General features: G+C 44.4%; 1 protein-coding gene across 3 annotated transcripts in view; it reads right to left on the minus strand.

The window, feature by feature from the left end:
* grin2ba (glutamate receptor, ionotropic, N-methyl D-aspartate 2B, genome duplicate a) overlaps positions 1 to 13,954 on the minus strand; it is a 119,077-nt gene that overhangs the window by 14,304 nt on the left and 90,819 nt on the right. For all 3 annotated transcript variants that reach the window (XM_076751730.1, XM_076751728.1, XM_076751729.1), the window contains exons 9-15: positions 13,097 to 13,305; positions 12,539 to 12,710; positions 8,144 to 8,297; positions 6,692 to 6,817; positions 3,297 to 3,526; positions 3,009 to 3,169; positions 2,178 to 2,365 (exon numbers count right to left, since the gene is read on the minus strand). In XM_076751730.1, the coding sequence (XP_076607845.1) occupies positions 2,178 to 2,365; positions 3,009 to 3,169; positions 3,297 to 3,526; positions 6,692 to 6,817; positions 8,144 to 8,297; positions 12,539 to 12,710; positions 13,097 to 13,305 (1,240 nt within the window). The remainder of the gene's footprint in view (positions 1 to 2,177; positions 2,366 to 3,008; positions 3,170 to 3,296; positions 3,527 to 6,691; positions 6,818 to 8,143; positions 8,298 to 12,538; positions 12,711 to 13,096; positions 13,306 to 13,954) is intronic.

Genomic DNA, 13,954 nt, shown 5'->3' on the forward strand with positions numbered 1-13,954 from the left:
AGGTCATGAAACTCAACATGCTCCGTAAAAGACTTCAAATTTTGCATCCAATCACTAATCAAGACTGCGGTTTCTTTTTCAAGACAGCTGTGATATATTTTTTGCTCAGGACTGCGTCAAACCAGCCAGACTCCCTTCCAGCCTTCGTACCAGGCCACTGGGCTCTCCACGTGAGTCTGATGGCTTTCTAGGCCACCAGGAGGGGAGTGGATGGTGAGGCGTGGCAAAGTGACATTGGTATCCTGAGAGGGGAGAGACAGGGCCGCCTGGTTCCTGTATGAATGCTTTTGCAGTGGCACAGAGGGACGTTACTGCGAGCCGACCCATATTCAAACCCACGCATACATTCAGAGCGTGCTCGTACAAAACATACGCAGACGCGCGCTAATTAGTCTACATGTTTGAAAAATGATTTCTGGAAGTTAAACATATAACAAATAATCAACTTCTAATCAATGAGTCAGACACAATACACACACACAACACTAGAATTGTATGTAGGTTGATAAAAATAAACCTGTGTCATAAATAGTCAGAATCTCTGAACCACTCTCTCTTTATCCCTCTAACACACACACACACACACACACACACACACACACACACACACACACACACACACACCGTCCTCACTCACACACATAGACCCTCTCGTTTTCAGAGGCCTGACCCATATTCACATGTGCACGCGCGCACACACACACAAACCCGCGCACCCATGCACACACGGTGTTGAAATACACCAGGAGCTATGCTGGCACCCCTAACTGGGACGCACTATAGTGGGCCCCGGAGGGCCCTTGGTTCAGGATGCTCACAACACACTGGACCATGCCCAAATAAACACACACACACACACACACACACACACACACACACACACACACACACCAAGCTTCCATTACATTTCCCAATCCGGAATTGAGCTGTATATCAAAACAGGACATTGTGAAATTAGACTGTTAAAGTCGATAAACTCGGTGAGCAGCCGTTGTCTGTGACATTTTGACTTGTTTACGATGAAGAGTTTTTGCTTGAAAACTATAAAGCATGTACTGTGCGAGTTAGGAACGGACGTGCTGAACACATTTCATTTCGTTCCCTACTCGTTCTGAGGCCTATTAATGCTCAAGCTGGAGCTGACAGGAATGAAGTGTTTCAAAAGAACAAGGCCTGGAGAGCTTGGACAGTCTCCCATAAAAGGCAAGCGTGATCATAAAGCATGGGACCGTGGTGGAGCTAAATCTCAACATATACTCAGAGCGGCCCTGTCCTACCTTCTCTGTCTGCTTTCATTATATATGAGAGTGGAATTACTGTCCATTACTGTACAGGTCGCAGGCACAGATTCTTTAGAAAAATGATGATTTTCTCCTCCTTCTATCGGCTCTCATCCTGAACAGATGGGAGAAGGTGAAACCCTGAAATCTCACTCTCTGAGAAGACTATTTTTGCCTGAGTTTAGAGGAAACAATCCTGAAAATAGTGTATTTTACACTAATAAACATGAGAATAAACTTAGCCACTGTTATTTGTCCCTGCAGCACAGCCCGAGGCAAGATTTGTTCACAGCATATTGGTGAGCAAATCGAGGCCCTTGAATTAGCTCTTAAAGGATGATTCAGGTTTATTACAAACTGGATCTTATTTTTCCAGGTTTGGCCAACGTTTGTGATGGTCAACATGACACAGTACCTAAAAAGTTGACTGCTGAGATCTGGGAATTCGAGGCATGATGAGACGGGTTTTAAACAAACCCTCAGGTTAGCCAAACTTGTTATACTTGTTATACAAATGCTAGTGGTAGAACTGTGTGCTGTGTAGTTTACAGCCTGACTTCCAACTCTGACCTACCACACAGAGCTTACTGTAGCACGCACACACATGATCTCTCCGTGCAATGAGATTAGAATAACGTGCTTTAGATCATCTGTGAAATTGTTTACAAGATTTAAGCAATTATCTTGGCCAGCACAATGTTATAAACCTTGATAAAAACACAGGCCAAAGTCATTTAAGTGTTAAAATAAGCCAGACGTTATCTTGTTTTTCCCTCCCTAGTTAAGTATTGTATTATCTCTGGTGCATTTCCGAGGAGTCAAAGTCATCACATAAGCACAGCTGTTCCGCATGCATGGCTGAGTGCATCAAACTAAAGAAACTGTGTGCTGCCTCACCGTCTCCAAAGAGCTGCAGGATGGCCAGGTCCACATGTCTCTTCCAAAGAGATTCCTTCTGGATGGCGATGCCGTACCCCGTGGTGGCGAAGATGTAGCCGCTGCCAATGGTCACCAACTTGCAGCCCTCATCCCTGCCAGCCATGTAGTTCAGTACGGCCGCGTCATAAATGAAAGCGTCTAGTTTGCTAATGAAAAAGAGAGAGGGAGACAGAGAGGGAGAGATAGGTTACAATTAATTAGCACTTCGGAGTCAGACATCACAGCTACAACATTCCAATTAACCTGCTAAATAGCACTAAGCTGCTGATAAGTGTAATAGACTTCCACTTGGTTTGCCAAAGGCTGGCGCTGGCACACAGACTGGTGAAAAGGCTCACTTGATGAAAACTGAAGAGTGGGAGTGAAAGTATTATTGGACTTATTCAGATACAATATGTTTACATGAAGACAAGTAGGAAAGACATAAACAGGGGGGCTTTTTAACTATTTCCCCCACAATTTACACTTCCCGTTACAATGGCCATCATTTTATGTTTGTCACAACTGCTGCTCTAAAACTCTAAGAGCTTTCAATATCATCAACTACTGAAACAAGAGATGTTTACATGCCTGAAGCCAAGACATAAACATGCACCAAAATACACTGTTCAGTATCTGTAGAGAATAGTTAAGCATTTTGTCAAGCAAGGACTTCAAACATTAAGTGTTTCAAACGCAAGTGCAACCCGTCGAATTAATGTTGTTATAAAAAGCTTTTTCCTTGAAGTGTAACTGTAAATTGGTTTTACAATGAAACCAAATGAAGCACTTCAGTGTGCGGTTTCTCACCCGGCCTTGAGACTCTGCAGAGCCTCGTTGACGTTTCTCTGATGGAACTTTGTCATGTAGGAGTGCATTTCTGGATAGTTGTTCCTAATGTTTCTCTCTGTGCTCCCGTTTGGGACGGTGCCAAACCGAAACGGAGGCGAGAAGTCGTTAGGACTCTGGAACTGCACATGGGAGGGGAGGGGGCGTGGACAGAGAGGCATGGAAAAACGTGTGCTTGACCAATTAAAGGTGGCGATGAGAAAAAGAAGACGGGGTGGCACGGCATCAAACAGAAGCCTTCCATCTTACCTTTTTGTCAGAGAGACCAGTTACCTGGTCCACATACTCCTCCTGGATCATGAAAGCAGCCAGGTTGGCTGTGTAGGAGGCCAGGAAGATGACAGCAAAGAAGGCCCACACTGACACCATGATCTTACTGGTGGTGCCTTTGGGGTTCTGCACCGGCACAGAGTTGTTAAAGACCAGACCCCACAGCAGCCAGATGGCCTTTCCGATGGTGAAGGATGGACCGTGAGGCTCTGAGAGAAACACAGCCACGGTTAAATAATGCACGACAGATCCGTCTAAACCAGTACATGGGACACACAGCTGCTCCGCTTTTACTGGTGAGTCTCCAGCTGAGCACTGATTGTGTTTATTAGAATGAAACTGAATGTAAAAGTTCCAGTGGTTTTGACAAGGAAATGGGCTGTTTGAAAGCTACCCTGCTCTGACAGCTATTCAGTGTTAATGTTGTTTTAATGCCATGCGAGCTGTCTGTCTGTCTGTCTGTCAGTCGGTCAGTCCAACTGTCGGATGAATTTGCATGAAACTTGGCTCACATATTCATGTCCTCCTCAGGAGGAATTGCAATAACTTTGATGATCACTTAACTTTTTCTCGAGCACCATCATCAGGTCAAACTTTCAATCCCTCCAGTAGTTTGGTTAATGAACAAATACAGTACTTAAAAAACATTCCCATCAGCCTCAACCCTACATTGTGCCTAGTGCTCATTTGCAAATGTTAACATGCTAACAAGCTAAACTGAGCGGATGAATATGACAAACATTACGCCTGCTACACACCATCATATTAGCGTGGTCTATGGGATTAGCATTTAGCATTTATTACAGCCTCACAGAGCTGCAAGCATGGCTGCAGACTCTTGTTTTACATAACTTATATCAGCTCTATACATTTTTCACACATGCGGATGCAATAAATAGATTTATTTTTTGTGTGTATAAGATGAACTGTGTAGGTTTAATTCATGCATGCAGCAGACTGGTTCATTCCAGCCATTATTCTGTGATTAGCAGTTGGTTCATAATGTTTGTGTGGGTATGTGTGAGTATGAGAGAGAGAGAGAGAGAGAGAGAGAGAGAGAGAGAGAGAGAGAGAGAGAGAGAGAGAGAGAGAGAGAGAGAGAGAGAGTATAAGCATGTGGGCATGTATTGTTGTATGGGGCTTTTGTTCATGGACAAACTGACTTTATCGTGCCAAATATCTCCTTTGTCAAGTTTGAAAGAAAGTTGGTTAAATGAATCGGGCAGAGACTTCACAAATCTGCAGTCATGCCATTGATACATTATTGCGTCCAATCCTTTGAGTCCAAACTTCGATCTGCACTCTTCATGACACCAAACTCCCACAGCGCTACAAGCAGATAAAACAAGGAGGCACACGGAACAGAACAGCGCTTTAGGGAGGAGTCCATCTTCTCCAGAACATGATGAAGGATGAGAGGAATGAAAAAAAGATCGCCATTGTCTATATATAGCCACATCAGAGATAGAGTTGTGGGAAGACATTGATTTTTTTTTTTGGTTTCTTATCTTTTTTGGCTGGGGAGATCTAACACAAAACTGGCCCTTTGCTGTCAGGGCTGACACGTGATTCGGGGAAATATGGAAATGAATGCAAATGGCTGGTTCGGTGTGAAGGAAGCGGCGCTGGAGGTGTGTTGAAACCCATGCAGCGAGGCACACCTGTAAACGATAAGAAGAGAGCAGCGTGGAGGAGGACGAGGAGGAGGAGGAGGAGAGCAGAATGAAGTCATTGGGTCAGCGAGGACGGCTGGTCTATATGTGGAGGCGGCCCGCAGTGTGTTTGTGTGTCTGTGTCTCTGTCAGTCTTTGTGCACGGCAAAAGACAATCTGTGCAAGACGATCCGCGCTGGCATTGTTACACAGAGAAAGCATTAACTTGCAAAGCCGTACCTGCGCTCGCTTGTTTGGAGCAAATTACTAGTTGGAGCATTACTCATCGAGCACTCTTTCTCTGGAGGACCAAATTGCTCGCCGCCATGTTCTTGGCTTACTTTGGATGCTCTCTCGCAGACTTCAGCAGCAAAGATTAAAGTATTTTATGTTTTCGTCTCTCTTTGAATGTTCAAATTCGGCGGACAGATAGCACTTGGCTTGATTTCGATGCACGATTCCACCGTCAGATTGTTTTTTTTCTCTGCCAAGACGACTACACTGCTTTCATGTGCTGGCGGCGGTCTCACATCCAGGACTTTCACGTTGGCTGCTAAAACATCTCTCTCAATCAGACGATAATCAAAAAATCTGAAACTAAGAAAATGCCAGAAAATGAAACACAACAGGGGACTAAGCACTGGGGAGTGCTGCTCCTGGAGTGTGTCAGGTTCATTTCATTCATCAATTCATCAGTGCAAATGGTGGGAAGTGGCCTGTGTAAAAGGTGATGCAACAAAAAGGGACACCTGGAATCTGCTCTGTTAACATGTGTGTTAGAAGTGTCCACAGAAACGTCATCACTGCTCAACAGAACTCACTCCGTCTCCAACAAAATGTCTTTATATACCAGTAATGTGCTGCCTGGGTTAAACTCACAGTTTTCCAATCCAGGGAATGAAATGAATGTGATTCAGTCCGAAGCCCAAAAAATTAACTTCTTTCCTATCCTAACACACATTTTTCTTACAACTCATTGGATCGGCCTGATCCTTAGCGACCACATTACCTCACTGTCTCCATACATGACCGAGAACAGCAGACCTCGATGAAACTAACTCCACCTCGACTACACCACTAAGACATTATCTCATTATCTTTGATGCAACAGCGTATTCATATATACCCCTCACTATAATTTACATATATCTCGATACATTTGTACATTACTCTGCAATAAAATCCAGTGCATCTTGTGCTTCAAATCAGTGTTGACATTTTTTAAAAATATTCAACTAATACCTTGATCGGATGACCAGGAAGCACGTGCTTTCAGTTACTTACTGTGTGAATAATTTGTGTTGGCAGTGAACCGTTTGCAGACACGCTCATTGTAAAGGCTTTGTTGTCATGTAGACAATCTGAATATCCTTACATTTCCTACAAAGCAGATTTACTGCAGAACTTTAATTCCAAAGTAATACGTGGCTTTCAGAAGATGTTGCAAACGTATAATTTCCCCGATAAATTCATCCTTAGCGTGCCCTCCCGTGTGGTGTGTTCTGAGCAAAAAAAAAACAGAGAGATGAGGGAGGCAACAGGACTAGAAGACTGGAAGAGAACTGTCGGCATCAATTTACATCTATGTCCTCAAACAACAGTGCAGTTCACCCCCCAACAGGTACCATGCCTGTGTCTATATGCTTGCTTGCTTGCGTGTGTGTGTGTGTGTGTGTGTGTGTGTGTGTGTGTGTGTGTGTGTGTTGAGCTGAGGCCTCTCACCTTTGCCGTCAGCCAGACAGCGGTTGTAGCCCACAGGGCTGAAGTACTCGAATATAAACACAGCCATTGCTGACACCAGCAACAGCATCACGAACATCATCACCCACACATCTGCACTGAAGGGCTCTGGAGGGGAGAGAGAGGGAAGAGAGGAGAAGGAGAGATGAAGGGAGACAAGGGAGATGGGGAATTGAGGGAGGGAGCGTGGACGGACAGATTAGGAAAAAAGAGAAGAGAGGAGGGGAAAAGAGGGTTGTGAGAAGGCAGGAGATGTGGACAGGATGAGGGACATCGGGAGAGGAAGAGGGAGAAAAGAGCGACGATGGTGGAGAGAAAGAGAGGAAGGGAAAATGCAGAGAGAGGAGAGGGCAAGAGAGATATGCAAATGTGGAGCGGCAGATTGAGAAGAGGAAGGAAGAGTCAGAGAAATGGAGTAGGAGTGGGAAATGTAAGAGGGCAAAGAGACAGGGAGTGAAAGAGAGAATGAATAAATAGTTAGCCATATTATCATGCTCTCCAGTCTGCCTCCTCATCACACAAATGTATTAAGATTTAGCTCTAATAACTGAGTGTGTGTCCACTAAATCACTGTTAGTTCAACTTCTAAAGGTGGAAAAATGGATGTCAACCTAAAGTGACCTGATCTAACAGTCTCAGGCTGTCAGGGGGTGAAAAGACGGTTGCATCAAACTGAAACAACTGCTGAACTCACTCAAAAGACTCTGAAACCAATCTGGTGTCTCTGAGTCAAAACAATAATGTACCAGTGGAAACAAGCATGGCCTTCCTGACATGATGCAGCTCAATGTACCGAACATGCAGATATTTCAAATGACAGTGACAGTTTGAAAATTTTACTTTACGATGGACAAGGATAATTTTTTCACAATGGATCTCCACTTATACTGCCTATCTTGCAAATTTCGCCTTTGCACCTTGAGTGGTTTTAAAACCTTTTTTTTTTATTTTATTTTTAGAAAATCTGGCAGAATAATAACGTGAAAGTCTGATCAAACTGTCAAAGTGGTGATCAAATATCAATCAAGATGCCCTTACTGCATTGTCTATTTCTGGCCTCAAATGTTTTCAGAAACATATTTCAGTCTTCTGTCTCGCTGTAACACGAGTTTGTGACCTGGCCGCCACTGCTTGAAACTGCTAAAAGCAAGGACCGCCCAACTCACAGCACGTCACCCACCAGCAGGAGCGTTTGATCCGGTGTGAGTGTATTCTGGTTGTTGTAGGTTATCTACTGTTTGAGTAAAGGGGAACAGCACAGCTGCTTTTCTCTGTTTTCTCTGATCATGTAAAAAATATTTGTGTCTTTAGTTTCATGAAAGGACCATCTGTCCAGCGGCTAATAGAAACCTGTACAATAGATGTACAGGACAGAGTAATGGCATCGCTTTTATGTCTTAGGTTCATGGAAACGATAGCTGCTGTGCTCCTCACCTAAGAAGGCCGAAGGTGAAACGGTGCCATTGCTACGGGAGACCATGACGCTGATGCCCGTCTCGATGAAGGGGACGGAAAAGTCAATGACCTCTGACCTCTCCTCGTTGATGGTCAAGGAGCCGACGGCCATGTGGGCATTTTTTAACACCACCTAATAAAGAAGGTTGAAAACAGAGAGACAAAAAGCTGCATTTAGTAAAACATCCGTCACCCAGTCAAAATCCACTGGAGCGCTCTGCGCTAATGAATGGAGTTCACTTTAAAGGAAAACTCTGTTTTAAAACTTCAGCGTTTCCCTGAGGGGGAATATCTAGCGTGCTATAGCAACAAAAACATTCAAAAAACAAATTCAATCAAGATAGCTAAGAATAGCTTCCAGTCAAATACACAGCATTAAGACGCAAGCTTAAAAATAGCAAATCGCAGCCATCAGCTCAGTGGAAGGTGATGGTGCTGAGAGTCTTTCCAAATGCGGGTGATTCTTGTTATATACTCACAAATCTAAAGGGCACTGTGCAAACATTCTAGCATTACTGAAAAACAGCTTTTTTACAATGTCCCTTGACTTTCCTTGTCCACTTTGTTGTTGGACCTGTTCTTATTTCACTGGATGAATGAATAAATGTGACAGAGGCTCTTAGCGGGAAATGTTTTCCAGCAATCTGATATATCAAGAGTAAATATTAGGTTTTAGTGTCAGGCCTTATAATCCGAAAGCAATAACCTCTGTCTAGACGCGTGGCTTTACACTGCTGTTCAGCAATCATACAGAATCCATTGCAGAAGAGGTCCAAATATCAATTTTTCAGCCGACCACTGAGCACTTCAGCAACCAGTTTGTTCTGAGTGAAGAGGAAAACTCGCCGCGCTCTCACAGTCGCTCTTGCCTTCTCTATTAACATGTATAAAGCATGCAGGGGACACGGGCCCTCTCTCTGTTAGCTGTCAAAAGGTATTTTGGGAAAAGTAGGAAATCAAATCTGACATAATAGCAGATGGGACAGGTTGAGGCAAAGAGGATGCATTCACAAAAATAATGGAGAAAGAATAAGAATGAGGCAAAGGAACACTTGAGAGTGGAGACAAAGATGGAGCACGGCTGGTGGAGACAGGAGGCCAACACACTTTCCACACACACACACACACACACACACAGACACACACAGAGCGCTCAGGGTGGACACTCGTGATGCGTACCCGGGGAGGGAGAAAGACAGAGAGAGGGAGGGAGAAAGTGGGTTACCACAGTGGGTCATGGCTGCTTGAAATAGCCGCCTGAATGCCTCTCCTTCCTCTACCTGCCTCTCTCCCATCAGTACCCCTGCACAGGTATATTTAGCCCCAAATTTCAGAGCCCTACAGCACAGGGGTAAAGTGGGACGGGACTGTCTTACTGAGTTAATAAGGCGTTTGTGACTGTGTGAGTCAAAGCTCCAGTATGTGCCTCACAGAGTGTGTATGTGTGTGTGTGTGTGCATATGAGTGAGTCATAAAGGGAAAAAGACAGAGAGAAAGAGAAGGGAGCGAACCTTTGTTCTCTACCTGTGAAGTGGACCTTTACAGGCAGGGAGAATATTACACATCTACTCTGCACATTATCTGCAGTTTACAAAGTGTGTCTGCTAGTGAGCGGGTGTGCACGTCTACGTGTGCGTGTGTGACTTTCCCATCTTGTTTGTTCCGTCAGCGCGCAGGCTCGGACGTGCACGTTCACTTTGTGCGTGTGCGTTCAGCGCCTGAATGTGCGAATGTCTCCCCGGGGACGAGAGAGCGAGTCCATCCAGCAGTGTACTCACTTCCTCTCTCTCCGCTCGCTCTCTCCATCTCCCTCCTACGACTTGTTCTCTACGTGTTATGAAAGTGACCCATGTGGGTGTTATTGAGAATGAGTGAGCGAGGATCTGCGTTTGTGTGTGTGTGTGTCTCAGCTGGTGGATGTGTGTGTGCGCGCCAATGTCTTTATGCGACTCTGCCAGCGAGGCCAAACTCATGTAATCAAGTGTATTGGCTCTAATATTTTAGATTAGCAGTATAAGGGGCAGCACAAGTCAATGCAGCCCATGAAATCTGACACTGAGTGCTGGAATCAAGTTAGGACAAAATGTAGGCCTTCGTAAAGCATTCATGGATTTTTCTTTCTTTTTCTTTTTGATCTTTTGTCTTTCCAAGCCGTGGAAAATTGCATAAAGACCCTCAGTGATCTCGGTGAGTGTCCAAGAGTGTGCCGAAGCACGTCCTAGTGTGTGTGTGTGTGTGTGTGTGTGTGTGTGTGTGTGTGTACTTGTGTCATCATCAGTGTAGATGTCGGTCCATTAAGGGTGTGAGATATACTGTCGCTTTGGCTGTGTTCCAAGTGGAGAAGGACACAGGTTGTGTGTGTGTGTGTGTGTGTGTGTGTGTGTGTGTCCTCTCTGTGCACATATGGAGACAGTCTGGATGTGTCCATGTGTCTGCATTCATGCATGTATTCTCTTATTTCTGTGATCATTCACGCATAAGTGTCCAATGTCTGCATGCGTGTCTGTGTGTCGAGACGAATGCACCCCCTCCATCCTCCCGATGACCATTCATCTGTGGAGGTGAGAAGGAGACACTACGGCCCTTTTAGTAAGGGAGATAGCGTTTATTACAGGTGACCACACTTACAGCTCCATGGCCGCTAAATACACCGGCTGACTGGCAGCATGACTTAAATGGCTTTATATAATAGATGAAACGGGTCAGTTTAATGCAAATTGAAGAGCAAAAGATTGGACAAAATGGACACGTAATCTTGTCGGTGACTTCTGAAGGTCGCTCAAACTTTAGCGTCCATAGCGTGTTTTCAACCTACGACCTTTGGGCTACGATCGATGTGTTTGCCTTTTTTCTTTCATTAACAAATACCAGAAGTCAGTCAGCACAAGTGCAGTTCGTTCTTATAGGCTGAAGTATGAGAACTGACAACGACCTTACCTTGGGACCAATGTCGATTAGGGAATGTTTAGAGCCCAAAGTGAATTGTTGCAGCTGACTGAACTGTACGCACCCTTGGGTGAGGTGCATAGCCCGTCTGACATAAGTGTTAGGTCTGTTGGGCAGAGGGTTGACCCGGAAAGGAAAGCTCATAATTCAAGGTATGAAAACACACTTCAAAGAGGAAATGAACCCTTGAGGCTGCTCCTACGGAAGCTAAATATAGCGAAGGGGTGAACATAGACTGTAACTCGGTCTCCCCTTTGATCTTTTCTTCACCTTCACCTTCACGTAGGATGTCATGCCAAGAGTGCTATGAAGTCTTGGCAGGTTTAATGAAACGTTAACAAAAACCAGACTGCTCTCACTGACTGCACATTGATGGCCTTTACACATTATTTTGTGGCAATGACCGCATAGCTGTCACACGCCTGCAGTGTGTAAGCAGAAAGGTATCTAATTGTGAACTCAAATGGGAATTTGGGTTGAAACGTATTTTATTTGCAGATGATACACAATTATTTCACAGTGGTGAGAATTTGAAACAACTTCTGTAAACTGTGCAAACAGTCGGAACTTCTAAAGTTAAACTGAGGCTGACTGCACAGTTTAATGGCTATAGAATAATGGCACCATCTGTGTTAAACTGGCTCACTCCAATTTATATACTTCAAAAGAGCTAAAAGCTAAAAGAGCTAAAAGACTTGAAAATAAAACTACTTTTATTCATTACCTTACAAGGCCATAAAATGACCTGTGAGGATCCAAAAGTTGTTTAAAATGAGAAAAAGTTATTTGATCAGAGAGGAATCTGTATGTTTAAGAAACAAAAGGTCAGGTCTAATGAAAGACATTACTGTATTTCTATTAAAGGGATGAATTTAGGGAACAGTATCGGTGTTGCCATCAGCCATTGAAAAACCACTACTGTTTAATTTTCAATGTCAGTTTCAACTTCTGCACCGCAGCTGAGCCCTCTGTGCACCAAAGCCTGTTTTGTAATTGGAGCATTTTATGCTATAGTCCTCCACAGGGAGGGAAAGCAGTCATTCTGCTCTCCTTGGCAGACTGTCTTTCTGCAATGCATGCCCAAATGTCTTTACACCACCACTGAAAAAGCAGGAACATCAGTGACAATGAGATGGCGTTGCAAAGTGTGAATTAGGTGAAATCTTCATTTGCAGGCTTTGGCAACAAACTACAAATGGGACTGTCGTATAATTCACACATGCATGATCATGACAAGCATAAAGGAGCAGCGTTCCACCGACTGAGGATTTAGTGGATGGCAAGGCTTTCAGGTTTGCCTTTTCTGGGTATCTTAATCTGATGAATACATTACACACAATTACGGACAGAGCAGGCTGCAAATATAAAAGTAAGAGGCAGACATGCCCACGGAAAGATAACCACAGAGACACAAAGTTATCTCCTCACCTCTCCCACCATGCCGTTCCACGTTCCATTGATCTTCTTGCCATGTTTGCCATTAGTGACCAGGTAAAGGTCGTAGGTGAACTTGACCGTCTTGGCAATCTTCTTCAGGATGTCAATGCAGAAGCCCTTACAGCAGCGCTTTATGTAGATCCCTGACTCCTTTGTCTGATTACTGCATACACAGATAAACAGACAGATAGTCATTTAATCAAAGATGGACTTCTGTCTGACTTTTTAATTGTAGTCGTGGTTTGGTGTTTCTGGCACTGTCACACAGATGAAGTGTGAACTGATTCTACCTCTGGCTCTGTGCAGCTGCCATGGGAAATTAACATCATTTACAAGCAAAAGTTAGCCACTTGCCAGGTTTTTTTCTTTCCGGTTCTACTTTGGTCAGTTCTGCAGTAGGTAGATCCGTGAGCCACTGTGGCAGATGGATAGTAAAAACTGCTCTCTATCTATGTGTGCTTAGTTAAAATGAAGCTTTCTTCTTGTCCCTCACACATTTTTACCCCAGACTCTGATACCGGTTCGGTCTATCTGAGCTTTGAATCTCACAGTGTTTTGATCTGTTTCCGGCAGGGTACGGTGTTCCTCATGCAGGTCCCGCTCAGCGGATCCACGTCTTCCACAATGACGAATGGGGCCTCCTCCAATGTCACGATGGACAGGTGGTCATCCTCCCTGGTTGCTGCCCCTCCATATAATTCATAGCGAGGCCACACGTGGTACTTCATGGACAAGGAACCATTCTCCCATTTACCCACCTGCAGAGACATGCGGCAAACAAACAACATTCAGATTGCCTTAAAAATGTCTGTATATGTCATGTATTGAGGCTGTCCGTCCTCTGCAGTGGCCGCAGGTTTGACTCCCCCACCTGCAGCTCATTTGCTGCGTGTCGTCGCCTCTCTCTCTGCCCCCTTTCCTGTCGTACCTTCAGCTGTCTCTATCATAAAGGCTAAAAAGCCCAAAAAAATTGTTAAAAAAAAAATGTCATACACAGATTTTGTTCCTCAATGTAACTTAACTGCAATCATGGAGACTCTTAAGCCTCTTTCACACTGCACAAAAAACCCACTGACACCCACTAACATCTGGCCTTTGACTGCAGTGGGAAAGGGTTCAACTGCATTCCTCCCCGGGTCACATGACCATGCAGTAGTCACGGTTATTTATTAGCTCCAACTCTGACCAGCAGTGATGGCGAAGGGATGACCTGCCCTACTCTGCCTCTGGTTGGCTAGTACTCGTACTATTACTACTTGTACTCTGGTACATTTGTGATGTTAGCACGACATACTAGACAAAAAAGCAGAAAGGCACTCGTCTACTAGCAATGGGAAAGTAGTCAATCACCTATTTTCAGCACCCGCATTTAAAAAAATTATGCACTTATACTGGTGTACAATGGTA

Source organism: Chaetodon auriga, chromosome 16 (assembly GCF_051107435.1).
Source record: "Chaetodon auriga isolate fChaAug3 chromosome 16, fChaAug3.hap1, whole genome shotgun sequence".
In the NCBI taxonomy this organism is placed as follows: Eukaryota; Metazoa; Chordata; class Actinopteri; order Chaetodontiformes; family Chaetodontidae; genus Chaetodon; species Chaetodon auriga.